This window comes from Oncorhynchus kisutch, unplaced genomic scaffold (genome assembly GCF_002021735.2).
Source record: "Oncorhynchus kisutch isolate 150728-3 unplaced genomic scaffold, Okis_V2 Okis07a-Okis12b_hom, whole genome shotgun sequence".
Classification (NCBI taxonomy): Eukaryota; Metazoa; Chordata; class Actinopteri; order Salmoniformes; family Salmonidae; genus Oncorhynchus; species Oncorhynchus kisutch.
In genome coordinates, this window is record NW_022261984.1 from 9,848,754 (window position 1) to 9,875,982 (window position 27,229).

At 50.0% G+C, this 27,229-nt stretch overlaps 1 protein-coding gene across 1 annotated transcript in view; it reads left to right on the plus strand.

Moving 5' to 3' along the window:
* Positions 1-533: 533 nt before the first annotated feature.
* Positions 534-27,229, plus strand: part of maml3 (mastermind-like transcriptional coactivator 3) — a 40,002-nt gene continuing 13,306 nt past the window's right edge. Inside the window, exons 1-4 of the mRNA XM_031814585.1 lie at positions 534-1,695; positions 15,410-15,544; positions 19,671-19,692; positions 19,781-20,856. Coding sequence (XP_031670445.1) covers positions 1,327-1,695; positions 15,410-15,544; positions 19,671-19,692; positions 19,781-20,856 — 1,602 coding nt within the window. The 5' untranslated portion in view covers positions 534-1,326. The remainder of the gene's footprint in view (positions 1,696-15,409; positions 15,545-19,670; positions 19,693-19,780; positions 20,857-27,229) is intronic.

Genomic DNA, 27,229 nt, shown 5'->3' on the forward strand with positions numbered 1-27,229 from the left:
GGACTACAAACAGTCCAGCTATGCCCTCCGTAAGGTAATCACACAGTCCAGCTATGCCCTCCGTAAGGAAATCACACAGTCCAGCTATGCCCTCCGTAAGGTAATCACACAGTCCAGCTATGCCCTCCGTAAGGTAATCACACAGTCCAGCTATGTGTCACCAGCTGTGTGATTACCTCCGTAAGGTAATCACACAGTCCAGCTATGCCCTCCATAAGGTAATCACACAGTCCAGCTATGCCCTCCGTAAGGTAATCACACAGTCCAGCTATGCCCTCCGTAAGGTAATCACACAGTCCAGCTATGCCCTCCGTAAGGTAATCACACAGTCCAGCTATGCTATATATTTTATTTGAATTGCCTCTATATATATATGTGAGGGACAACATTGCTTTGACGTTGCAATGCCTGATGGTAGGTACAGTGACCGGCCACTAGGCCTAAATGTATTCTGCTTTCATTCTACTGTTTATTCGTTACTGATCCGGCGTGGCTGGAACATGCACACTCCACTCCGGGTTTTCCTCTGTGCCGTTGGGCTACTCACAGCCTCTAGCTGGTTTTGACTAAACTCTCGTCCTGATATCGCTCCGCTGGCATGGAGGAGGATAGGTCTTGATGATTGTGATGGTGGCAGCGAACAGCTACTAGCGACCAGCCGAGAGATCACGGCCACCGCGGTGTCTTCAGGATTTCGCTGTGCACCAGTTCACGGGACCCGGTTCCCTATCACGACAACTCTTCTTCACGTTCAGCTTAAGGATTTTTACCGACCAAACCAATGAAATGCAGCAAGTTCACGGAGCAACTCCGGAGCCCCTTCGGTTCAAACAGCAAAACTTTTTCACAAAGGACAACATAATAAAACAACGGCGAGCTCGAGGCAGCGTCGGTCTGTTATGTGTGTGAGTGGGAATCCGAGGCAGTGATGATCGCCTGTAGCTTAATATCCGGTTGTTTCCTATGGAGTTATTACCTTTACTAATAGTGTTGATTTACGGACCAGCTTGCTCGTTCTTGAAGCCTTCGTGCTGGGCTATGGGATATTGTTATCGGTGTTTTTCATGGACGGGACAAGGTGATATTTGAAAACCGTGTTAAATGGTGGAGCCTCCGCGTCCTGTCCCGAAGGAGGGAACAAGAATCAACACCGATCACCGTTTTGTTTACTGTCCTTACGGTCATTTGAATCACCCGGTCCGTCTTGTTCGTCATTTAATCTAACTACCATCTCCCATCTCCCAGTAACATTTAGCCTAGAAGACGAAGAGACTTTGAGGCTTGAGAGAAGAAAAACTTAGTCCAAAATACTATCATTTCGGGTGAATGATGGGGGACTTTGCAACCCCCGCTGCCGCGAACGGCAGTAACATTTGCATCAACAACAATGCCATGGCGAGTGGCATGAATCCGGGTGTAAACCCCAACAACGTGGGCATTCCCAAACACAGCACGGTCGTGGAGAGACTACGGCAGAGGATAGAAGGGTGCAGGCGGCACCATGTCAACTGTGAGAACCGTTACCAGCAAGCCCACGCCGAGCAGCTGGAGATCGAGCGGAGGGAGACGGTGAGTCTCTACCAGCGGAGCCTGGAGCAGAGGGCGAAGAAATCTGCCAACAGCAAGCATCAGAGTAAACAGCAAGACCCCGAGTCGGCGTCTTCGACGGAGCAGAGGAACAACACACTTATAGCGGTGAGTTAAAGAGACGGTCACCGGGCCAAGATGCCCGTGGTTTAGTCTACTCTACGTAGTACACACACTACCCCCCCCCCCCCCCCCCCGGTTAAGTTGGGCTACATCTCCTTCGCCCCCGCCGGAAAAGTTGAGATCATTCTTGTAACTGCGCTTCAGTGAACTGCTTTGAACTCACTCTACGGTTGTTTCAAAACAGTGTGCCAACAAGCGCTTGTGTTTACAAAGTACACAATCCACTCACTTCCCCCTTTGTAGCCAACAACTAACTTTGCGCCTTTTTGTATTTTCATAAAATCTCTTTCCGACTGTGGGAGCCCTTTTGAGAGCAATGCTGTTTTGCTTTTAGCCCAGGCTAACGTTAGCATAGGAAGCTAACTGGGGAGAGTGTCCATAGTTAGCGTTAGCATAGGAAGCTAACTGTGGAGAGTGTCCATAGTTAACGTTAGCATAGGAAGCTAACTGGGGAGAGTGTCCATAGTTAGCGTTAGCATAGGAAGCTAACTGGGGAGAGTGTCCATAGTTAGCGTTAGCATCGGAGGCTAACTGGGGAGAGTGTCCATAGTTAGCGTTAGCATCGGAAGCTAACTGGGGAGAGTGTCCATAGTTAGCGTTAGCATCGGAAGCTAACTGGGGAGAGTGTCCATAGTTAGCGTTAGCATCGGAAGCTAACTGGGAAGAGTGTCCATAGTTAGCGTTAGCATCGGAAGCTAACTGGGAAGAGTGTCCATAGTTAGCTTTAGCATCGGAAGCTAACTGGGGAGAGTGTCCATAGTTAGCTTTAGCATCGGAAGCTAACTGGGGAGAGTGTCCATAGTTAGCTTTAGCATCGGAGGCTAACTGGTGAGAGTGTCCATAGTTAGTTGGTTGAACACATGTTCGGGGGGACTACTTGATATGCGGATTAATTTTGCGGATTAGATGAAGTTCCACATGAGTTGTTTTGTCTTTGGTAGTTTAACTGTTACATTTTTCTCTGCGGAAACTTGTTGCAACATTGTTTTCCTGCTCAGCAGCCATTCTCGCCCACGGTTGATCACATTGATGCCAGCATTTTCCAGTTGTTAATAACAGTAAAGCACATTTCCAGCTATACTTCAAATATGAATCTCATAACGGTTGAGAGTACTATAGTAGCCTAAATATGTCTCCAGTCGTGATTTCAAGGTGTGTGAGAGGGAAACAGACACAGAATAACAACATACTAGACATCTTGATAAAACAAGAAGCCACCCGACAGGGACGTAATAAACCTATAGGCTACTGTCTGAACTTTAGTTTGGCGGGGTAATGATAGAATAGTCTAATACTACACTGTTATGTGGATAGATAACTTTAGCTTTTGATAGAGCTAGATGAACAGACAATGGCCAATGCATTACGATGTATTCCGAGTGTATCATGAAACATTGTATGTTTATGTTCACTACTAATTCGCTATTAAACTGATTATGGCAGTAGGCAGATTATGCAAAAGTCGTTTTATCATAAATCGGTGTAAAGTCAATATCGAAGTAACCACACAACGATTAAACACCCATTTGTTTTTAATGTTAACGATTATTAGGAACGTCTTAATATAACAATTGACGCTCCAGCAGTTGATCTGCGCATGTGTCAGCACCAGCCGAGGGAGGTGCCCTCTGTAGCACGAGTGTTGATTTGTGCGTTGTGGAACCGTCTTTGGGATCACGACTTTAAAACCATAAGCTTCTGTGAAAAGGCGAAACCAAGAGACAATTATCTCTCTCCTTGTTCATTCACACCTCTACAACAGCGAGTCGGAATGCGACGACATAGCCCCTTTTGTTGTAGCCGGGGCCAATATGCCTTTCAAATGCTAAGTGGTGTCTCGTTGGCTCTCTCCTTTCTGGAGGCAACCTACTAGGTAGCAAACAAGAAGGAGATAACGCTACTCCCCCCTCGTTTCGCCGTTTTTAAGAGTCGTATGTCGCGGAGAGGCAGCGGTGATTGCAATAGAAAAACGACCTACCGCTTCGTGTGGATATTTAACCGAACCGCCCATTAGCTGCTCTTAAGGAAACAGTAGCGCCATTTAATGTATTTATTTTCACTCTCTCTTCTATCTCCCTTTCCCTGCCTGAGCCCAGAAAGAGACCCACTACTAGGCGGCAGCTAGATGGCTGTATGTATTCACTATATGTTGCAAAGCAAACCAAGGCTCAGGCAGTAGCTTACAAAACTATACATTCGAATTTTATTGGTCACATACACGTGATTAGCAGATGTTATTGCCGGTGTCGCGAAATGCTTGTAGCTACGACGGTGCAGTAATATCTAACAAATGACACCAGGTATACCCAATACACACATCTAAGTAGGCAGTAATTAAGCCTGTATACATATGGATGAGCGATGTCAGAGCGGAACGGACTAAGGTGCAGTAGAATAGTATAGAAGTGCCTGTGAAATGGTCGCTCTGTAGAGCCCTGCAAAACGGCTGTAAATGGCAGCCTATTCCCTATAGGCTCTGGTCAAAAGTAGTGCACTAAATAGGGAATAGGGTGCCATTTGAGATGGAGGCTAGGTTCTCTCTCTCTCCCGCCCCATAAGGTCCCAGACACACCCGTGGGGAGGCACGACAGCCCCTGTAATTATGGTAAACATTAGGCAGCTATTAGAGTGAGAGGGAGCCCTTTGGATTTCATGCTGCCTTTACCCATCAGCCACCACTATTACAGGCTTAGGAAGGTCTCCTCTGTGGTCGTCTCTTCTCACAGCCGTCGAGTCCTGAGTCTGGCGAGAGAGACCATCTCTTTGGAGATGAGAGCAGACTGCCTCGGTGTAAGAAGTTATATGAACAGCCTACTGCCATGTCTGGGATCATGTCCCCAGGAGGCTATTTGCCTTGTCAAGTGGTCTAATAACTAGTGATATCTAGGCAGTGTATGTTGTTATGAGTAGTAGTGTAGAATAGGACATTTTATACAGTCAGTGACACCAATTACAATCAACATCTACATTACATCAGCTCATATCGGAGCGCGGATTCTCTCTCCTCTCCAGTCTACACACCTGTCCTTGTCTGTCTCTGTCTGTGTCGGGGTCTCTGTCCCTCCTTCTCTCTGTCTGTGTCGGGGTCTCTGTCCCTCCTTCTCTCTGTCTGTGTCGTGGTCTCTGTCCCTCCTTCTCTCTGTCTGTGTCGGGGTCTCTGTCCCTCCTTTTCTCTGTCTGTGTCGGGGTCTCTGTCCCTCCTCCTCTCTGTCTGTGTCGGGGTCTCTGTCCCTCCTTCTCTCTGTCTGTGTTGGGGTCTCTGTCCCTCCTTCTCTCTGTCTGTGTCGGGGTCTCTGTCCCTCCTTCTCTCTGTCTGTGTCGGGGTCTCTGTCCCTCCTTTTCTCTGTCTGTGTCGGGGTCTCTGTCCCTCCTCCTCTCTGTCTGTGTCGGGGTCTCTGTCCCTCCTTCTCTCTGTCTGTGTTGGGGTCTCTGTCCCTCCTCTCTCTCTGTGTCGGGGTCTCTATCCCTCCTTCTGTGTCGGGGTCTCTGTCCCTCCTTCTCTCTGTCTGTGTCGGGGTCTCTGTCCCTCCTCTCTGTCTGTGTCGGGGGCTCTGTCCCTCCTTCTCTCTGTCTGTGTCGGGGTCTCTGTCCCTCCTTCTCTCTGTCTGTGTCGGGGTCTCTGTCCCTCCTCTCTGTCTGTGTCGGGGGCTCTGTCCCTCCTCTCTGTCTGTGTTGGGGTCTCTGTCCCTCCTTCTCTCTGTCTGTGTCGGGGTCTCTGTCCCTCCTCCTCTCTGTCTGTGTCGGGGTCTCTGTCCCTCCTTCTCTCTGTCTGTGTTGGGGTCTCTGTCCCTCCTTCTCTCTGTCTGTGTCGGGGTCTCTGTCCCTCCTTCTCTCTGTCTGTGTCGGGGTCTCTGTCCCTCCTCCTCTCTGTCGGGGTCTCTGTCCCTCCTCCTCTCTGTCTCTGTCCCTCCTCCTCTCTGTCTGTGTCGGGGTCTCGTTCCTCCTCCTCTGTGTCGGGGTCTCGTTCCTCCTCCTCTGTGTCGGGGTCTCGTTCCTCCTCCTCTGTGTCGGGGTCTCGTTCCTCCTCCTCTGTGTCGGGGTCTCGTTCCTCCTCCAGAGGTGAAGTGCCTTCACTCTGCCCTTGTATTCTCTTAGTGTTTCTCTCTGGGAGGTTCTGTCACTGTTCCACAGTGTTGTATTGAAGCTGACTGGAGAGCTGTGTGTTATAGGTCAGTAGTGTAACCCTCAGGTTATAACTAGTCTGTTAATACTCCAGAAGGGGGGTTATAACCCCTTTATTACCAGTCTACACAGCATATAAACAGTCAGGTTTACATAACTGTGTAGTGTTTCGCTGGACACAGACAAGCTCAGGCCAGAGTTGGTATCTGTCCCACGGCTCCTCTCCTTGGCTCTCTAGTATGGAATGACACACACTCTCTCCTGGCAGAATGGATGGAGTGTGGGTGGCTGAGTTTCATTTATTTTCTGTCCCACTGAGGTGTTCCTCTTCTCCTTCTCTGCCCCCCCTCCCCCCCCCCCCCTCTGTTCCTCTGCTCTCCTCCCTTCCTCTTCCCCTCATGGTCCTCTCCTCTCCCCTCTGACTCTACCATTCTCCTCTCTTCCTATCCTCTCCCTTCTAATCTCTTCCTAACTTTTCCTCCCTCTCCAGTGTCCCTCCCCCTCTCCTCCTATCCTCCCCCCCTCTCCTCCTATCCCCCCCTCTCCTCCTATCCTCCCCTCCCTCAGCCTCCTATCCTCCCCTCCTCCTATCCTATCCTCCCCTCCCTCCCCCTCCTATCCTCCCCTCATATCCCCCCCCCCTCTCCTCCTATCCCCCCTCTCCTCCTATCCTCCCCTCCCTCAGCCTCCTATCCCCCCCTCCTCCTATCCCCCCTCTCCTCCTATCCTCCCCTCCCTCCCCCTCCTATCCCCCTCTCCTCCTATCCTCCCCTCCCTCCCCCTCCTATCCTCCCCCCCCCTCCCTGCTATCCGGTGTCAGTATTATCTAAAGTGGTGGTGGTATATATTGTTAATACAGTCTGGGATCACTGCCCAGTAGCTATATTTAACCCAGTGAGCTGGCATGGAGCTGACACACACACACACACTGAGGAGGCCCGTGGACGCCGAGGAGGCCCGTGGACGCCGACATCACACGCAGTGTACAACCCGCCAAACTACCCCTCAGTCACAACATGGCTCAGATCTGTTCTCTCTCTCTTCATATTCTGCTGTTTTCTCTCTGTCTCTGGGATTCCTCTCTCTCTCTCTCTGGCTCTCCCCTCCTCCTTTCGGTGTCTCTCTCCTCCTCCTCTACCTCTCTCTGTTTCGTACCCCCCTCTCTCCTTCTCTCTGTGTGGATGTTTTTAATTTGGCCAGGCTATGTGACCACATTCCCCTCCTTCCAGGCACGTCCACATGTTCATCAGGCTGGCCTGCACCCTGTACTAGGCCTCTCTCCACAGCCTCACACTGTGTACGCAGAGAAGTGTGTGTGTCCCTGTGTGTGTGTCCCTGTGTGTGTGTCCCTGTGTGTGTGTCCCTGTGTGTGTGTCCCTGTGTGTGTGTCCCTGTGTGTGTGTCCCTGTGTGTGTGTGTCCCTGTGTGTGTGTGTCCCTGTATGTGTGTGTCCTGTATGTGTGTGTCCCTGTATGTGTGTGTCCCTGTATGTGTGTGTCCCTGTATGTGTGTGTCCCTGTATGTGTGTGTCCCTGTATGTGTGTGTCCCTGTATGTTGTGTGTCCCTGTATGTGTGTGTCCCTGTATGTGTGTGTCCCTGTATGTGTGTGTCCCTGTATGTGTGTGTCCCTGTATGTGTGTGTCCCTGTATGTGTGTGTCCCTGTATGTGTGTGTCCCTGTGTGTGTGTGTCCCTGTGTGTGTGTGTCCCTGTGTGTGTGTCCCTGTGTGTGTGTGTGTGTCCCTGTGTGTGTGCGAGTAATGTTATGCTCTTCTCTAAAATACCTCTGTGGATAGTAGTGCCAACAATGGCCAAAGTCCCAGCAGAGTAGAATGTGTATTGAAGACTTCCCCGTCTACTGGCTCGACCAGATAGATCCTGGACCATTACACCACAACAGGGCATTTCTACACAGGCCTGTCTGGGAGGAGATCCTGGACCATTACACCACAACAGGGCATTTCTACACAGGCCTGTCTGGGAGGAGATCCTGGACCATTACACCACAACAGGGCATTTCTACACAGGCCTGTCTGGGAGGAGATCCTGGACCATTACACCACAACAGGGCATTTCTACACAGGCCTGTCTGGGAGGAGATCCTGGACCATTACACCACAACAGGGCATTTCTACACAGGCCTGTCTGGGAGGAGATCCTGACCATTTCTTGTTTTACACTTTGGCTTTGATGACCTATTAGTTCCCCTGGTTGTGTGTTTGTGTGTGTTTGAATGTTCTTTATGCACCTGAAGACAATCTGTTGTGGTGACTGTTGAACCGTAGCAACGTCACAGGAGAATAGCTGCACACACACGTGACGTCACTCACTGTCACACAAGGATCATTCCATGTTTACATACACAACGCAGGTACACACACACACACACACACACACACACACACACACACACACACACACACACACACACACACACACACACACAGAAAAATACAGGTACATATCGACCTACATTTCCCATGCCTGACCTATACACAGGGGTGGCAGAGGGCCTCGGGGTTACAGCATTGGCCTCCGTAACCAAAAGGTTGTTGGTTCAAATCACACTAATACAACAACAAGACACACAGCTAGCTGATCTAACTGGCTGATCACACTAATTAAACAACAACAACAACAACGTGGGGTCACGCTGGTATCTCTTCACCCTGACCCCACTGGCTGCTGGTATCTCTTCACCCTGACCCCACTGGCTGCTGGTATCTCTTCACCCTGACCCCACTGGCTGCTGGTATCTCTTCACCGTGACCCCACTGGCTGCTGGTATCTCTTCACCCTGACCCCACTGGCTGCTGGTATCTCTTCACCGTGACCCCACTGGCTGCTGGTATCTCTTCACCCTGACCCCACTGGCTGCTGGTATCTCTTCACCCTGACCCCACTGGCTGCTGGTATCTCTTCACCCTGACCCCACTGGCTGCTGGTATCTCTTCACCGTGACCCCACTGGCTGCTGGTATCTCTTCACCCTGACCCCACTGGCTGCTGGTATCTCTTCACCGTGACCCCACTGGCTGCTGGTATCTCTTCACCCTGACCCCACTGGCTGCTGGTATCTCTTCACCCTGACCCCACTGGCTGCTGGTATCTCTTCACCGTGACCCCACTGGCTGCTGGTATCTCTTCACCCTGACCCCACTGGCTGCTGGTATCTCTTCACCGTGACCCCACTGGCTGCTGGTATCTCTTCACCGTGACCCCACTGGCTGCTGGTATCTCTTCACCGTGACCCCACCTGCTGCTGGTATCTCGGGGGGAGTCGGATATGAAGAAACACTTTTCTGTTCCAGACTTGTTTTCTAACGGGACAAATGTCAACACCCCACGTTGTTGTTGTTTAATTAGTGTGATCAGCCAGTTAGATCAGCTAGCTGTGTGTCTTGTTGTTGTATTAGTGTGATCAGCCAGTTAGATCAGCTAGCTGTGTGTCTTGTTGTTGTATTAGTGTGATCAGCCAGTTAGATCAGCTAGCTGTGTGTCTTGTTGTTGTATTAGTGTGATCAGCTAGCTGTGTGTCTTGTTGTATTAGTGTGATCAGCCAGTTAGATCAGCTAGCTGTGTGTCTTGTTGTATTAGTGTGATCAGCCAGTTAGATCAGCTAGCTCTGTGTCTTGTGTCTGAGATGTAACCCCACTTTACATTTTTATTTTATTTATTTTACCTTTATTTAACCAGGTAGGCAAGTTGAGAACAAGTCCTCATTTACAATTGCGACCTGGCCAAGATAAAGCAAAGCAGTTCGACAGATAAAACGACACAGAGTTACACATGGAGTAAAAACAAACATACAGTCAATAATGCAGTATAAACAAGTCTATATACAATGTGAGCAAATGAGGTGAGAAGGGAGGTAAAGGCAAAAAAGGCCATGATGGCAAAGTAAATACAATATAGCAAGTAAAATACTGGAATGGTAGTTTTGCAATGGAAGAATGTGCAAAGTAGAAATAAAAAATAATGGGGTGCAAAAGGAGCAAAATAAATAAATAAATAAAAATTAAATACAGTTGGGAAAGAGGTAGTTGTTTGGGCTAAATTATAGGTGGGCTATGTACAGGTGCAGTAATCTGTGAGCTGCTCTGACAGTTGGTGCTTAAAGCTAGTGAGGGAGATAAGTGTTTCCAGTTTCAGAGATTTTTGTAGTTCGTTCCAGTCATTGGCAGCAGAGAACTGGAAGGAGAGGCGGCCAAAGAAAGAATTGGTTTTGGGGGTGACTAGAGAGATATACCTGCTGGAGCGTGTGCTACAGGTGGGAGATGCTATGGTGACCAGCGAGCTGAGATAAGGGGGGACTTTACCTAGCAGGGTCATGATTGATGCTGGCCAGCGGCTCCTGACACACACACACGTTAATTATGAATGACCCCCACAATGACATCGCTATACCCCACAATGACATCGCAACACCCCCCAATGACATCTCTATACCCCCACAATGACATCTCTATACCCCCACAATGACATCTCTATACCCCCACAATGACATCGCAACACCCCCCAATGACATCTCTATACCCCCACAATGACATCTCTATACCCCACAATGACATCTCTATACCCCCACAATGACATCTCTATACCCCAGAATGACATCGCTATACCCCCACAATGACATCTAGGTGCCTTTTTGCAAACTCCAAGCGGGCTGTCATGTGTAATGTACTGAGGAGTGGCTTCTGTCTGGCCACTCTACCATAAAGGCCTGATTGGTGCAGAGATGGTTGTCCTTCTGGAAGGTTCTCCCATCTTCCTCCACAGAGGAACTCTGGAGCTCTGTCAGAGTGACCATCGGGTTCTTATTCACCTCCCGAACCAACGCGGGCTGTCATGTACTGAGGAGTGGTTTACACCCCCCCCCCCCCCACAGAGATATGGTGTTGAGGTACACACACACACACACACACACACACACACACACACACACCCCAGAGTGTGTCGTCACCCTGTATAGCATGAGGCAGATGGGACACAGTGGACATCAGCTTGGCTCTGAGGGACACCTGCTGCTAACACAATCCATATGACAGGATTCCTCTCTCTCTCCCTCTCTCTCCCCCCCTCTACCTCTCCTCTCTCCCCTCCTCTCTTCCCCTCTCTCCTCTCCTCTCTCCCCTCCTCTCTTCCCCTCTCTCCTATCCTCTCTCCCCTCCTCTCTACTCCTCCCCCCTCTCCTCTCTCCCCTCCTCTCTCCCTTCCCCGCTACCCCCCCTCTCCTCTCCTCTCTCCCCTCCTCTCTTCCCCTCTCCTCTCTCCCCTCCTCTCTACCCCTCCCCCTCTCCTCTCTCCCCTCCTCTCTACCCCTCTCTCCTATCCTCTCTCCCTTCCCCTCTACCCCCCCCTCTCCTGTCCTCTCCTCCACCCCAGAGGTGATCTCTTGTTCATCCTAGCTGACTTAGTCCACTAAATCTCTCTCTGCTCTTCACGCCCACGACAACCAAGAGGCCAAATCCTCATCTAAGTAGGAATTACTCTGCAGGCTCAGGTTTACCTAGCTACCTGTATATACGCACGCACGCACGCACTGACTGACTCCCTCCCTCCCCTATGTTCTCTCTCTCTCTCTCTGTGTCCTCTGTGTTCTCTGTGTGTGTGTGTTCCCTATGTTCTCTCTGTGTGTGTGTGTCCTCTATGTTCTCTGTGTGTGTGTGTTCCCTATGTTCTCTGTGTGTGTGTGTGTCCTCTGTGTTCTCTGTGTGTGTGTGTCCTCTATGTTCTCTGTGTGTGTGTGTCCTCTATGTTCTCTCTGTGTGTGTGTGTCCTCTATGTTCTCTCTCTGTGTGTGTGTCCTCTATGTTCTCTCTCTGTGTGTGTGTCCTCTATGTTCTCTTTGTGTGTGTGTCCTCTGTGTTCTCTCTCTCTCTTTGTGTGTGTGTCCTCTGTGTTCTCTCTCTCTCTGTGTGTGTGTGTCCTCTGTGTGTGTGTGTGGCGTTTGATGTTATTCCTGCTGGAGAAACACCTTCCAATTGAACCCCTCCATGACATTTTTATCAACATTCCCTGGGAGTGTGTGTGTCTGCGTGCAAGTGGGTGTGTCTAAGTGAGAGCACGTGTGTGTGTGTGTGATGCCCCAGGCTGCATCAATAGCCATTAGAGCACCAGGCTGAGTAATGGTGCTACAGTGGGTCCTGCAGAAACAACACATTATCTGATAACACTGCAGAGACATTATGAGGAATAAAACATTGAGGGGGAGAGAGAGTCTTTAGAACAGGAGAAGAGGAGACACGTTTGGGACCTGGTTGAAAGTGATTGTTCCTTTTTAATGTAAGTGGGTGTAAATGTTGTGGTTCTGAGTAGGAGGAGTTGATTGGTTGAAAAAGGAGGATTGCTCTTCATCATTACAATTCATATTTCTATATTTCCATAATTCTCTGTCCCTCTTTCCCTCCTCTAGTCTTTCTCCTCCCTCGTTGTATTGCTCTCTCTCGTCTGCCCTATTCTCATCTCTCCATCTCTCTCTCTCTCTCTCGTCCTCCCTGTTCTCATCTCTTCTTTCTCTCTCTTCTTTCTCTCTCTCTCTCTCTCTCTCTCTCTCTCTCTCTCATCCTCCCTATTCTCATCTCTCTCTCTCTCTCATCCTCCCTATTCTCATCTCTCTCTCTCATCCTCCCTATTCTCATCTCTCTCTCTCTCTCTCTCTCTCATCCTCCCTATTCTCATCTCTCCCTCATCCTCCCTATTCTCATCTCTCTCTCTCTTTCTCGTGCTCCCTATTCTCATCTCTCCATCCTCTCTCTCCCTCCTCTCAGTGAGCAGCCCAGTCAGGCTGTAGTGTGTTAATGACTTCCTGGTAGCTTCCTAAAATAGCCCTGATAACAATCACAAACAAGGAAGAGAACAGGGCTGACGTCTCACCCCCCCCCCCCCCCCTTCTCTCTCTCTGTCCATCCAGTTAAATGGTTGTTTGCTTTGGGGAGGAGAGGAAGGAGAAAATTACTCCTCCTCTCACATTCTCTGTGTGTCTTTCCCCCTCTTTCTCTCGCTCACTCCCCGTCTCACTCTCTTTTTCTTTCTCTCTGCCCTCTTTCTTTCTCTCTGCCCTCTCTTTCTTTCTCTCTCTCCTCTCTCTGCCCTCTTCTTTCTCTCTGCCCTCTCTTTCTTTCTCTCTCTCCTCTCTCTGCCCTCTTCTTTCTCTCTGCCCTCTCTTTCTTTCTCTCTGCCCTCTCTCTGCCCTCTCTTTCTTTCTCTCTCTCCTCTCTCTGCCCTCTTCTTTCTCTCTGCCCTCTCTTTCTTTCTCTCTGTCCTCTCTCTGCCCTCTCTTTCTTTCTCTCTCTCCTCTCTCTGCCCTCTTTCTTTCTCTCTGCCCTCTCTTTCTTTCTTTCTCTCTCTCCTCTCTCTGCCCTCTTTCTTTCTCTCTGCCCTCTTTCTTTCTCTCTGCCCTCTCTCTGCCCTCTCTCTCTCTTTCACTACTTTTTAACTAGAGCTTGACCAATGTATATCGATTGGTTCACTGATAATATAGGCTGATGTTGACCATTTAACTCTATATTGGTACAGGCTGATGTTGACCATTTAACTCTATATTGGTATAGGCTGATGTTGACCATTTAACTCTATATTGGTATAGGCTGATGTTGACCATTCAACTCTATATTGGTATAGGCTGATGTTGACCATTTAACTCTATATTGGTATAGGCTAATGTTGACCATTTAACTCTATATTGGTATAGGCTGATGTTGACCATTCAACTCTATATTGGTATAGGCTAATGTTGACCATTTAACTCTATATTGGTACAGGCTAATGTTGACCATTTAACTCTATATTGGTACAGGCTAATGTTGACCATTTTACTCTATATTGGTACAGACTGATGTTGACCATTTAACTCTATATTGGTACAGACTGATGTTGACCATTTAACTCTATATTGGTACAGACTGATGTTGACCATTTGACTCTATATTGGTACAGACTGATGTTGACCATTTAACTCTATATTGGTACAGACTAATGTTGACCATTTAACTCTATATTGGTACAGACTGATGTTGACCATTTAACTCTATATTGGTACAGACTAATGTTGACCATTTAACTCTATATTGGTACAGACTGATGTTGACCATTTAACTCTATATTGGTACAGACTGATGTTGACCATTTAACTCTATATTGGTACAGACTGATGTTGACCATTTAACTCTATATTGGTACAGACTAATGTTGACCATTTAACTCTATATTGGTACAGACTGATGTTGACCATTTAACTCTATATTGGTACAGACTGATGTTGACCATTTAACTCTATATTGGTACAGACTAATGTTGACCATTTAACTCTATATTGGTACAGACTAATGTTGACCATTTAACTCTATATTGGTACAGACTGATGTTGACCATTTAACTCTATATTGGTACAGACTGATGTTGACCATTTAACTCTATATTGGTATAGGCTGATGTTGACCATTTAACTCTATATTGGTACAGACTGATGTTGACCATTTGACTCTATATTGGTACAGACTGATGTTGACCATTTAACTCTATATTGGTACAGACTAATGTTGACCATTTAACTCTATATTGGTACAGACTGATGTTGACCATTTAACTCTATATTGGTACAGACTAATGTTGACCATTTAACTCTATATTGGTACAGACTGATGTTGACCATTTAACTCTATATTGGTACAGACTGATGTTGACCATTTAACTCTATATTGGTACAGACTAATGTTGACCATTTAACTCTATATTGGTACAGACTAATGTTGACCATTTAACTCTATATTGGTACAGACTGATGTTGACCATTTAACTCTATATTGGTATAGGCTGATAACTCAATGTGATCATTCTCATGTTATTTTTGTCACAATGTATGAAATCATTTGGAGTCTAGTTATGGACAGTTGCTCTTTTGGATGGCCGTTTATGAGAATTCAGTGTGGGAAAATGACACCTTTTAATCCCCCAACCCCCCCCCCAAAACAACCAAAAACCAAAACTTGGCCCCCTTCCTAAACTGTCATCATGTTTAGCCAAACAGCTTGTGTTGAGCTTTATATATATATTATAGAGAGGTCCACCTGCAACGGACATTACATATCAACCCAGCTTCCTCTACCACCTGAGAAGGAGGGGCGGAGGGAGAGGAGAGGCAGAGGGAGAGGAACATTTTTTTATTTGAGGTGTTCAGTGCCCACAACAGGCGTCAGGAGAAGGAACTCTCGTCCAAAACATAGAGGGCACTGTTCATACCAGGGGCTCCCAAACTGTTTCCGTCCGCGACCCCATTCTGACATCTGACCGTTCTCAACCCCAACCGTGTGAAAATAAATGATGTCATAAACAGACCATGTGTACGTTTAATGTGGGGCGATGACATCATGTCTCTTACCTCACCACCACTAATGAGATGGGGGTGGCTTGTTGCATGTTGCGTCGGGGGGGGGGGCGTGTTCATCTCTGCTGTCACATCCAAACAGGATCCATATTTTGTTTTATGGTGCTTTCAAGACCACTGGAAACTCTGGGGGGAAAAAGTCTGAGGTCAGATCATGACGTCACTGATCTTCAGGTCGGAAAGTCGGAGCTAGAAAGACACCCGAGTTCCTGAGTTGGAATTTCGAGTTGATGAACAACAACAACAAGAACAACAACAACCACAAAAATGCATTTGGAGTTTGTTTTTTCCCCAGTTCCCAGTTGTCTTGAACGCACTGATGTCGGAAGTCGGACATTTCCCAGTTGTCTTGAACGCACTGATGTCGGAAGTCGGACATTTCCCAGTTGTCTTGAACGCACTGATGTCGGAAGTCGGACATTTCCCAGTTGTCTTGAATGCGGCACCGATGCAGATGAGGGCACTGCTGACTCCATGTTCACACTGATATGAGACTGTTGACCGTTTCCGTGAGTTTTAATGCTCTATTGGAGACGGCAGGGCTTTTTGATCCCCATTCACCAGTCTAGTGCAGCCGTTTCCCCTGGTCCAGTCTAGTGCAGCCGTTTCCCCTGGTCCAGTCTAGTGCAGCCTTGGTCCAGTCTAGTGCAGCCGTTTCCCCTGGTCCATTCTAGTGCAGCCGTTTCCCCTGGTCCAGTCTAGTGCAGCCTTGGTCCAGTCTAGTGCAGCCGTTTCCCCTGGTCCAGTCTAGTGCAGCCGTTTCCCCTGGTCCAGTCTAGTGCAGCCGTTTCCCCTGGTCCAGTCTAGTGCAGCCTTGGTCCAGTCTAGTGCAGCCTTGGTCCAGTCTAGTGCAGCCTTGGTCCAGTCTAGTGCAGCCTTGGTCCAGTCTAGTGCAGCCTTGGACCAGTCTAGTGCAGCCGTTTCCCCTGGTCCAGTCTAGTGCAGCCCTGGTCCAGTCTAGTGCAACCGTTTCCCCTGGTCCAGTCTAGTGCAGCCGTTTCTCCTGGTCCAGTCTAGTGCAGCCTTGGTCCAGTCTAGTGCAGCCGTTTCCCTTGGTCCTGTCTAGTGCAGCCGTTTCCCCTGGTCCTGTCTAGTGCAGCCGTTTCCCCTGGTCCAGTCTAGTGCAGCCGTTTCCCCTGGTCCAGTCTAGTGCAGCCGTTTCCCCTGGTCCAGTCTAGTGCAGCCTTGGTCCAGTCTAGTGCAGCCGTTTCCCCTGGTCCAGTCTAGTGCAGCCGTTTCCCCTGGTCCAGTCTAGTGCAGCCTTGGTCCAGTCTAGTGCAGCCGTTTCCCCTGGTCCAGTCTAGTGCAGCCCTGGTCCAGTCTAGTGCAACCGTTTCCCCTGGTCCAGTCTAGTGCAGCCATTTCCCCTGGTCCAGTCTAGTGCAGCCGTTTCCCCTGGTCCAGTCTAGTGCAGCCTTGGTCCAGTCTAGTGCAGCCGTTTCCCTTGGTCCAGTCTAGTGCAGCCGTTTCCCCTGGTCCAGTCTAGTGCAGCCGTTTCCCCTGGTCCAGTCTAGTGCAGCCGTTTCCCCTGGTCCAGTCTAGTGCAGCCTTGGTCCAGTCTAGTGCAGCCTTGGACCAGTCTAGTGCAGCCGTTTCCCCTGGTCCAGTCTAGTGCAGCCCTGGTCCAGTCTAGTGCAGCCGTTTCCCCTGGTCCAGTCTAGTGCAGCCGTTTCCCCTGGTCCAGTCTAGTGCAGCCGTTTCCCCTGGTCCAGTCTAGTGCAGCCGTTTCCCCTGGTCCAGTCTAGTGCAGCCGTTTCCCCTGGTCCAGTCTAGTGCAGCCGTTTCCCCTGGTCCAGTCTAGTGCAGCCGTTTCCCCTGGTCCAGTCTAGTGCAGCCGTTTCCCCTGGTCCAGTCTAGTGCAGCCGTTTCCCTTGGTCCAGTCTAGTGCAGCCTTGGTCCAGTCTAGTGCAGCCTTGGTCCAGTCTAGTGCAGCCGTGGTCCAGTCTAGTGCAGCCTTGGTCCAGTCTAGTGCAGCCTTGGACCAGTCTAGTGCAGCCGTTTCCCCTGGTCCAGTCTAGTGCAGCCCTGGTCCAGTCTAGTGCAACCGTTTCCCCTGGTCCAGTCTAGTGCAGCCGTTTCCCCTGGTCCAGTCTAGTGCAGCCGTTCCCCTGGTCCAGTCTAGTGCAGCCGTTTCCCCTGGTCCAGTCTAGTGCAGCCGTTTCCCCTGGTCCAGTCTAGTGCAAGCGTTTCCCCTGGTCCAGTCTAGTGCAAGCGTTTCCCCTGGTCCAGTCTAGTGCAAGCGTTTCCCCTGGTCCAGTCTAGTGCAAGCGTTTCCCCTGGTCCAGTCTAGTGCAGCCTTGGACCAGTCTAGTGCAGCCGTTTCCCCTGGTCCAGTCTAGTGCAGCCCTGGTCCAGTCTAGTGCAACCGTTTCCCCTGGTCCAGTCTAGTGCAGCCATTTCCCCTGGTCCAGTCTAGTGCAGCCGTTTCCCCTGGTCCAGTCTAGTGCAGCCGTTTCCCCTGGTCCAGTCTAGTGCAACCGTTTCCCCTGGTCCAGTCTAGTGCAGCCTTGGTCCAGTCTAGTGCAGCCGTTTCCCCCTGGTCCAGTCTAGTGCAGCCCTGGTCCAGTCTAGTGCAACCGTTTCCCCTGGTCCAGTCTAGTGCAACCGTTTCCCCTGGTCCAGTCTAGTGCAGCCGTTTCCCCTGGTCCAGTCTAGTGCAGCCGTTCCCCTGGTCCAGTCTAGTGCAGCCTTGGTCCCAGTCTTAGTGCAGCCTTGGTCCAGTCTAGTGCAGCCTTGGTCCAGTCTAGTGCAGCCTTGGTCCAGTCTAGTGCAGCCTTGGTCCAGTCTAGTGCAGCCGTTTCCCCTGGTCCAGTCTAGTGCAGCCGTTTCCCCTGGTCCAGTTTAGTGCAGCCGTTTCCCCTGGTCCAGTCTAGTGCAGCCGTTTCCCCTGGTCCAGTCTAGTGCAGCCGTTTCCCCTGGTCCAGTCTAGTGCAGCCGTTTCCCCTGGTCCAGTCTAGTGCAGCCGTTTCCCCTGGTCCAGTCTAGTGCAGCCGTTTCCCCTGGTCCAGTCTAGTGCAGCCTTGGTCCAGTCTAGTGCAGCCTTTTCCCTGGTCTCTGGTTGAATTGGGTCTTTTACATTTCAATACTCTCCATTTACATTTGAAGGTGAACCACATTACAAGGACCATATTATCATTTTTACTTCTTCAGGATTTGTGACATTTTTCCCACGAACCCCATTTTCATATTGGGGTCGCGACCCCTAGTTTGGGAACCGCTGGTCTAGGGGCTCATCCAAAATGGGACTAGGCCCATAATGTAGTGTTATAATAATATGGCCTTCAACAGACACGTATCCTACAGTCGTGGGGGCATACATTTTCATATGGGCGGCCCCAGCGGGAATCCAACCCACAACCCTGCACTACACATCTCTTGTATACTGTTCTGTTCCACTGTTCTGTTCCGCTGTTCTATACCACTGTTCTGTTCTGCTGTTCTATTCCACTGTTCTATACCGCTGTTCTATACCGCTGTTCTGTTCCGCTGTTCTGTTCCGCTGTTCTGTTCCGCTGTTCTATACCACTGCTCTATTCCACTGCTCTATTCCCTGTTCTATTCCACTGTTCTATTCCACTGTTCTATTCCACTGTTCTATTCCACTGTTCTATTCCACTGCTCTATTCCACTGCTCTATTCCACTGCTCTATTCCACTGCTCTATTCCACTGCTCTATTCCCCTGTTCTATTCCCCTGTTCTATTCCCCTGTTCTATTCCACTGTTCTATTCCACTGTTCTATTCCACTGTTCTATTCCACTGTTCTGTTCCACTGTTCTATTCCCTGTTCTGTTCCCTGTTCTATTACACTGTTCTTTTCCACTGTTCTGTTCCACTGCTCTATTCCACTGTTCTATACCACTGTTCTAGTCCACTGTTCTGTTCCACTGTTCTATGATGTGTTGCTGCTGTGCTTCAGAACAGGCTGCTGTTACGTGTCTTTTCTATTGTCATGTGTAGCATGTACAAGTCACGCTCCCTCGCTTCTCTCTTTATCCTCATCTCAATCTCCTCTCCATCTCTCTCTCTCTCTGTCTCTCACACGCTCGGTCTCTCTCTCCGTCTCTCACACGCTCCGTCTCTCTCTCCGTCTCTCTCTCCATCTCTCACACTTTCAGCTTCTCTCGATATCGTTCTCTCTCGCTCGCTCCTCTCTCCATCTCTCCTCTTCATCTCTCCCTCCGGGGTGTGTGACCGGGGGACTGGCTGCTTTTGCGGATTGTCTCACGACGTTGTCATGGTGACTGTGATGCAGAGGCTGCCTGTCTGCTCAGATATGTCAAGTGTGTGTCTGTGTGTGTTAGAGTAAGGTAGAGAGGGGAGGGGGGGTGTACTGTGTCTAGTGTATTGTGTGTTAGGTAGAGTGAAAGCGAGGGAGAGAAGGAGAGGGGGAGAGAGAGGTTTCTGAATGTCTGTGTGTTTCAGTTGGACTGTGTCTGTTTCTGTGGTAAAAAGCCGGGCGGCTTCGAGAGGAAGTGTTTGGAGAATTATGTAATGTCCTCTTCTTCTAGAAAAAAATATGATTTCTTTCTGAAAAGCATTTCACTATTAAATACTGAACGTAGCGCCCTCGTCCACTGCTGTCCTCGTCCACTGCTGTCCTCGTCCACTGCTGTCCTCGTCCACTGCTGCCCTCGTCCACTGCTGCCCTCGTCCACTGCTGTCCTCGTCCACTCGTCCACTGCTGCCCTCGTCCACTGCTGCCCTCGTCCACTGTTGTCCTCGTCCACTGCTGTCCTCGTCCACTGCTGTCCTCGTCCACTGCTGCCCTCGTCCACTGTTGTCCTCGTCCACTGCTGTCCTTGTCCACTCGTCCACTGCTGCCCTCGTCCACTCGTCCACTGCTGCCCTCGTCCACTCGTCCACTGCTGCCCTCGTCCACTGCTGCCCTCGTCCACTGCTGTCCTCGTCCACTGCTGCCCTCGTCCACTGTTGTCCTCGTCCACTGCTGTCCTTGTCCATTCGTCCACTGCTGTCCTTGTCCATTCGTCCACTGCTGTCCTCGTCCACTCGTCTACTGCTGCCCTCGTCCACTGCTGTCCTCGTCCACTCGTCCACTGCTGCCCTCGTCCCCTGTTGCCCTCGTCCACTGCTTCCCTCGTCCACTGCTGCCTTCGTCCCCTGCTGCCCTCGTCCCCTGCTGCCCTCGTCCCCTGTTGCCCTCGTCCACTCGTCCACTGCTTCCCTCGTCCACTGCTGCCCTCGTCCACTCGTCCACTGCTGCCCTTGTCCACTGCTGTCCTCGTCCACTCGTCCACTGCTGCCCTCGTCCACTGCTGCCCTCGTCCACTCGTCCTCTGCTGCCCTCGTCCACTGCTGCCCTCGTCCACTGCTGCCCTCGTCCACTGCTGCCCTCGTCCCCTGTTGCCCTCGTCCACTCTGCCCTCGTCCACTGCTGCCCTCGTCCCCTCGTCCACTCGTCCATTGCTGCCTTAGTCCCCTGCTGCCCTCGTCCCCTGCTGCCCTCGTCCCCTGCTGCCCTCGTCCACTCGTCCACTGCTGCCCTCGTCCACTGCTGCCCTCGTCCACTCGTCCACTGCTGCCCTCATCCTCTGCTGCCCTCGTCCTCTGCTGCCCTCGTCCTCTGCTGCCCTCGTCCTCTGCTGCCCTCGTCCCCTGCTGCCCTCCAATAACAGGAAGAGTAACACATTGGTAATAAATGATATGTTGTTTAATGGCCTCAAACCTTCATTTGAGCTGAAATGAATTAGAAAAGATTTCATCCATTTTGTTTGTTCTGAAGAAATGCTGTAGAACCTGTGTATAAATACACACACACACACACACACACACACAGACAAAACACACACGCAGGGGAACGGGAGTGAGAGACTCTCTCTCTGCTGTGTGTAAAGTTTCCACTGGGGCAGAGAGGGTGGGGACAGGGTGGCTGGGGAGGGAGGGGACAGGGTGGCTGGGAAGCTCTGGGGAGGGAGGGGACAGGGTGGCTGGGAAGCTCTGGGGAGGGAGGGGACAGGGTGGCTGGGAAGCTCTGGGGAGGGAGGAGACAGGGTGGCTGGGAAGCTCTGGGGAGGGAGGGGACAGGGTGGCTGGGAAGCTCTGGGGAGGGAGGGGACAGGGTGGCTGGGAAGCTCTGGGGAGGGAGGGGACAGGGTGGCTGGGAAGCTCTGGGGAGGGAGGGAACAGGGTGGCTGGGAAGCTCTGGGGAGGGAGGAGACAGGGTGGCTGGGAAGCTCTGGGAAGCTCTGGGGAGGGAGGGGACAGGGTGGCTGGGAAGCTCTGGGGAGGGAGGGGACAGGGTGGCTGGGAAGCTCTGGGGAGGGAGGGGACAGGGTGGCTGGGAAGCTCTCGGGAGGGAGGGGACAGGGTGGCTGGGAAGCTCTGGGGAGGGAGGAGACGGGGTGGCTGGGAAGCTCTGGGGAGGGAGGAGCTGCAGAGGAAACAGAGGACTGAAGATACAAGGGAAGGTGTCCAACTCTGTGACCCTCTCTCCTGGACGGGCCAGTCTGATTGGCCAACACACCAAGAGGATAAATATAGAACACTAATCTGTAAAAGAGAGAGCTAAAAATAACGAGAGAGAGAGAGAACTTCTTAGTCTCTGTACGGAGTCATATGACTCCAACGCGGCTGTGTAGAACGAGAGGGAGGGAAGGAGAGAGTGGGATAGAGAGCAGTAGGGGATCTCTCTGTCAGTTGGATGCTCTCAGACTCAAGTGGTCTCTTGCAGAACTGTTCTGGAACCTGCATTGATTTATTAGAGTTAGTTTCCCTTTCAAATACTTTGCATATCAACCTATTGACATCCCTCTTGATCTCTCTTCTTGTGCTATCTATTCTCTCTCTCCTCTCTTGCAGGGTCTCTCTGCAATTAGGTGTGTGTGTGTGTGTGTGTGCCTTGCCTACATGTGCCTTTAATTAGACGACAACATTCAGAGGGAGCGTTCATATGAAGTGTGTGTGTGTGTCCCCACATTGTTTTTGTGTAGGACCAACTCATAGTCACAATCACACACTGTTGATGACGAGCACACACTCCTCTTCCTCTCTCACACACACACACACACACACACACACACACACACACACACACACACACACACACACACACAAGCCGTCGTTTCAATACTGTGAGGCGGGCTCTAGGGAGAGTTTACCGAGAACGAATATTGTGTGTGTGATTCATTCTCCCTGGTGGTCACATGGGTCCACCACTGATAATGAGCTAAAACACAATCACACACTCTGTCTCTCTGTCTCTCTGTCTCTCTCTCTCGCGCATTCTTTCTCTCCCATTCTCTGTGATCTCAATCGTTATCTTGGATTACACATCTATCTGTGTTTCGGTTCGTGGTGTGTGTAAGTGTGTTCTCTCAGTGTGTGTTCTCTCTCTGTGTGTGTATCTGTGTGTGTGTGTGTGTGTGTACCAGCATGCTTGCCTCTCTCTGTTGCGTCACAGACAGAAAGGCAAAACCACTTCCTCCCGCGTTCCTCTCGGTCGTGTCAGGCAGCCTTCACTGGGCTTCATTGTGGCTCAACCCAGGCTGGTTGCACATTGTGCTGGGTCAAAGACCATTCACAACCTGAAACTGGGCCTCATTGTGGCTCAACCCAGGCTGGTTGCACATTGTGCTGGGTCAAATACCATTCACAACCTGAAACTGGGCCTCATTGTGGCTCAACCCAGGCTGGTTGCACATTGTGCTGGGTCAAAGACCATTCACAACCTGAAACTGGGCTTCATTGTGGCTCAACCCAGGCTGGTTGCACATTGTGCTGGGTCAAAGACCATTCACAACCTGAAACTGGACTTCATTGTGGCTCTTCCCAGGCTGGTTGCACATTGTGCTGGGTCAAAGACCATTCACAACCTGAAACTGGGCCTCATTTTGGCTCAACCCAGGCTGGTTGCACATTGTGCTGGGTCAAAGACCATTCACAACCTGAAACTGGGCTCCATTGTGGCTCAACGGGTCAAAGACCATTCAAAGCTTTGCTGGCTAACGAGGTCATTCATCAGTGGCGGCTGAACTCGAGCGCTTTCCCTGTTGGTTACTGCTTTCCCTATTGGTCACTGTTGGTTACTGTCGGTCACTGCTTTCCCTGTTGGTCACTGCTTTCCCTGTTGGTTACTGCTTTCCCTGTCGGTTACTGCTTTCCCTGTCGGTTACTGCTTTCCCTGTTGGTCACTGCTTTCCCTGTTGGTCACTGTTGGTTACTGTTGGTCACTGTTGGTTACTGTTGGTCACTGCTTTCCCTGTTGGTCACTGCTTTCCCTGTTGGTTACTGTTGGTTACTGCTTCCCTGTCGGTCACTGCTTTCCCTGTTGTTACTGCTTTCCCTGTCGGTTACTGCTTTCCCTGTCGGTTACTGCTTTCCCTTTGGTTACTGCTTTTCCCTGTTGGGTTACTGCTTTCCCTGTTGTTACTGCTTTCCCTGTTGGTTACTGCTTTCCCTGTTTGGTCACTGCTTTCCCTGTTGGTTACTGCTTTTCCCTGTTGGTTACTGCTTCCCTGTTGGTTACTGTTGTTTACTGCTTTCCCTGTTGGTACTGCTTTCCCTGTTGGTTACTGTTGGTTACTGCTTTCCCTGTTGGTTACTGCTTTCCCTTTGGTTACTGCTTTCCCTGTTGGTCACTGCTTTCCCTGTTGGTCACTGCTTCCCTGTTGGTCACTGCTTTCCCTGTTGGTCACTGCTTTCCCTGTTGGTTACTGTTGGTTACTGCTTTCCCTGTTGGTCACTGCTTTCCCTGTTGCGTCACTGCTTTTCCCTGTTGGGTTACTGCTTTCCCTGTTGGTTACTGTCGGTCACTGCTTTCCCTGTTGGTCACTGCTTTCCCTGTCGGTTACTGTTGGTTACTGCTTTCCCTGTCGGTTACTGCTTTCAAGTCTTTCAGCTCTCCAGTAGGCTGTTGGAGATCCTGCCTCACTGTCTTGTTTTTTTTCTCTTTCTCTTTCTTCTCTTTCTCTTTCTCTTTCTCTCTGTCTCTGTCTCTCTCTCTCTCTCAGTCTCTCTCTCTCTCAGTCTCTCTCAGTCTCTCTGTCTCTCTCTCAGACTCTCTCTCTCTCTCACAGACTCTCTCTCTCAGTCTCTCTCTCAGTCTCTCTCTCTCTCTCTCAGACTCTCTCTCTCTCTCACAGTCTCTCTCCTCTCACAGTCTCTCTCTCTCTCTCACAGACTCTCTCTCTCTCTCAGACTCTCTCTCTCTCTCTCTCACAGACTCTATCTCTCTCTCTCACAGACTCTCTCTTTCTCTCACAGACTCTCTCTCTCTCTCACAGACTCTCTCTCTCTCTCAGGACTCTCTCTCTCTCTCACAGACTCTCTCTCTCTCTCACAGACTCTCCTCTTTCTCTCACAGACTCTCTCTCTCTCCTCTCACAGACTCTCTCTTTCTCTCACAGACTCTCTCTCTCTCTCACAGACTCTCTCTCTCTCTCACAGACTCTCTCTCTCTCTCACAGACACACACTATCTCTCTCTCTCACAGACACACACTATCTCTCTCTCACACAGACACAACACACTCTCTCTCTCACACAGACACACACTATCTCTCTCTCTCTCTCTCACACAGACACACACTATCTCTCTCTCACACAGACACACACTCTCTCTCTCTCACACAGACACACACTATCTCTCTCTCACACAGACCACACTCTCTCTCTCTCACACAGACACACACTATCTCTCTCTCACACAGACACACACTCTCTCTCTCTCACACAGACACACACTATCTCTCTCTCTCACAGACACACTATCTCTCTCTCTCACAGACACACTATCTCTCTCTCTCACAGACTCTCTCTTTCTCTCACAGACCTCTCTCTCTCTCTCACAGACTCTCTCTCTCTCTCACAGACTCTCTCTCTCTCTCACAGACTCTCTCTCTCTCTCACAGACTCTCTCTCTCTCTCACAGACTCTCTCTCTCTCACAGACCTCTCTCTCTCACAGACACACACTATCTCTCTCTCTCACAGACACACACTATCTCTCTCTCACACAGACACACACTCTCTCTCTCTCACACAGACACACACTATCTCTCTCTCTCTCTCTCACACAGACACACACTATCTCTCTCTCACACAGACACACACTCTCTCTCTCTCACACAGACACACACTATCTCTCTCTCACACAGACACACTATCTCTCTCTCACACAGACACACTATCTCTCTCTCTCACAGACACACACTATCTCTCTCTCTCTCACAGACACACACTATCTCTCTCTCTCTCACAGACACACACTATCTCTCTCTCTCACAGACACACACTATCGCTCTTTCACAGACACACACTATCTCTCTCTCACACAGACACACACTATCTCTCTCTCACACAGACACACACTATCTCTCTCGCTCTCTTCTCTCTCTCTCTCTCTCTCACACACACACACACACACACACACACGTGTCCCTGGATGTGGCGTGTGTCTCCGAGGCACCCAGGTGCAGCGGTTTCAGATCCACCCAGTGGCAGTGGGCCTGTCTGCCGTAAACTGATTCCATTTTGTGTCATATTTATCATCCTCACCTAGACGGCCATTTGCACCGCGACGCGTCTGCTGGAATCGTGGGGGTGTAAAGAAGGAGGAAACGAGAAGGAAATGTGTGTTTTGTATCCTGTCTCACAGTGGGACTGTGTGATGAGATGGGGTGCAGGGTTCCACATTAACGCTCGTCTTCTTGTCCGGGACAAGCGATACACATCGTCAGGACAGAAGAATATACATTAAAGTTGTCCGAATGGACGAGTAGAAAACACCCACCACACAACATAGAATATCAGAGAGTTCCTCCCATCAGAATGGGCTCAGAGGACAACACAGGGATCTGTTTTTCATGTACATTCTGATCTAACATTATATAACATTACAACAATTTAAAAGATTTTTACTGAGTTACAGTTCATATAAGGGAATCATTTCAATTGAGATAAATTGATGGTTGATGGGATTAAAAACCAACTAAAGACAATTATTGTATCTGTAAATGTAGAAAGAATGTAGAAACCTAAGTAGTGTTATCCATTAGTTTACTATAATTAGGATGGGTGGTAGAGGTTGGACTAGACACACAACTGGACTGGACTAGACACACGACTGGACTGGACAAACAACTGGACTGGACTGGACAAACAACTGGACTGGACTGGACAAACCACTGGACTAGACACACAACTGGACTGGGACTGGACAAACCACTGGACTGGACAAACAACTGGACTGGACTGGACAAACCACTGACTAGACACACAACTGGACTGGACTGGACAAACCACTGGACTAGACACACAACTGGACTGGACTGGACAAACCACTGGACTGGACAAACAACTGGACTGGACTGGACAAACAACTGGACTGGACTGGACAAACCACTGGACTAGACACACAACTGGACTGGACTGGACAAACCACTGGACTGGACAAACAACTGGACTGGACACACAACTGGACTGGACAAAACCACTGGACTAGACACACAACTGGACTGGACTGGACAAACCACTGGACTAGACACACAACTGGACTAGACAAACCACTGGACTGGACTGGACAAACCACTGGACTGGACTGGACAAACCACTGGACTGGACAAACCACTGGACTGGACTAGACAAACCACTGGACTGGACTGGACAAACCACTGGACTGGACAAACCACTGGACTGGACTGGACAAACCACTGGACTGGACTGGACAAACCACTGGACTGGACTGGACAAACCACTGGACTGGACTGGACAAACCACTGGACTGGACAATGCACTAGACTGGACAATGCACTAGACTGGACAAAGCACTAGACTGGACAAAGCACTTAGCCAAAAATATTGTTTATTTTCTCATCTTTAAAATTGAACATCTGAATGAACCAATATACAATATGTCAGTTGAATACAGGTAATAAACATTCCTGAATTGACACTTTTTCCTGCTTCTATAAAATGTATTAAGCTTGTGTTTCTGGGACAAGCTAAGACGGCGTCCGTCTCCTGTCCCCCTCTCTCTCTGTGTGTCTCTCTCTCTCTC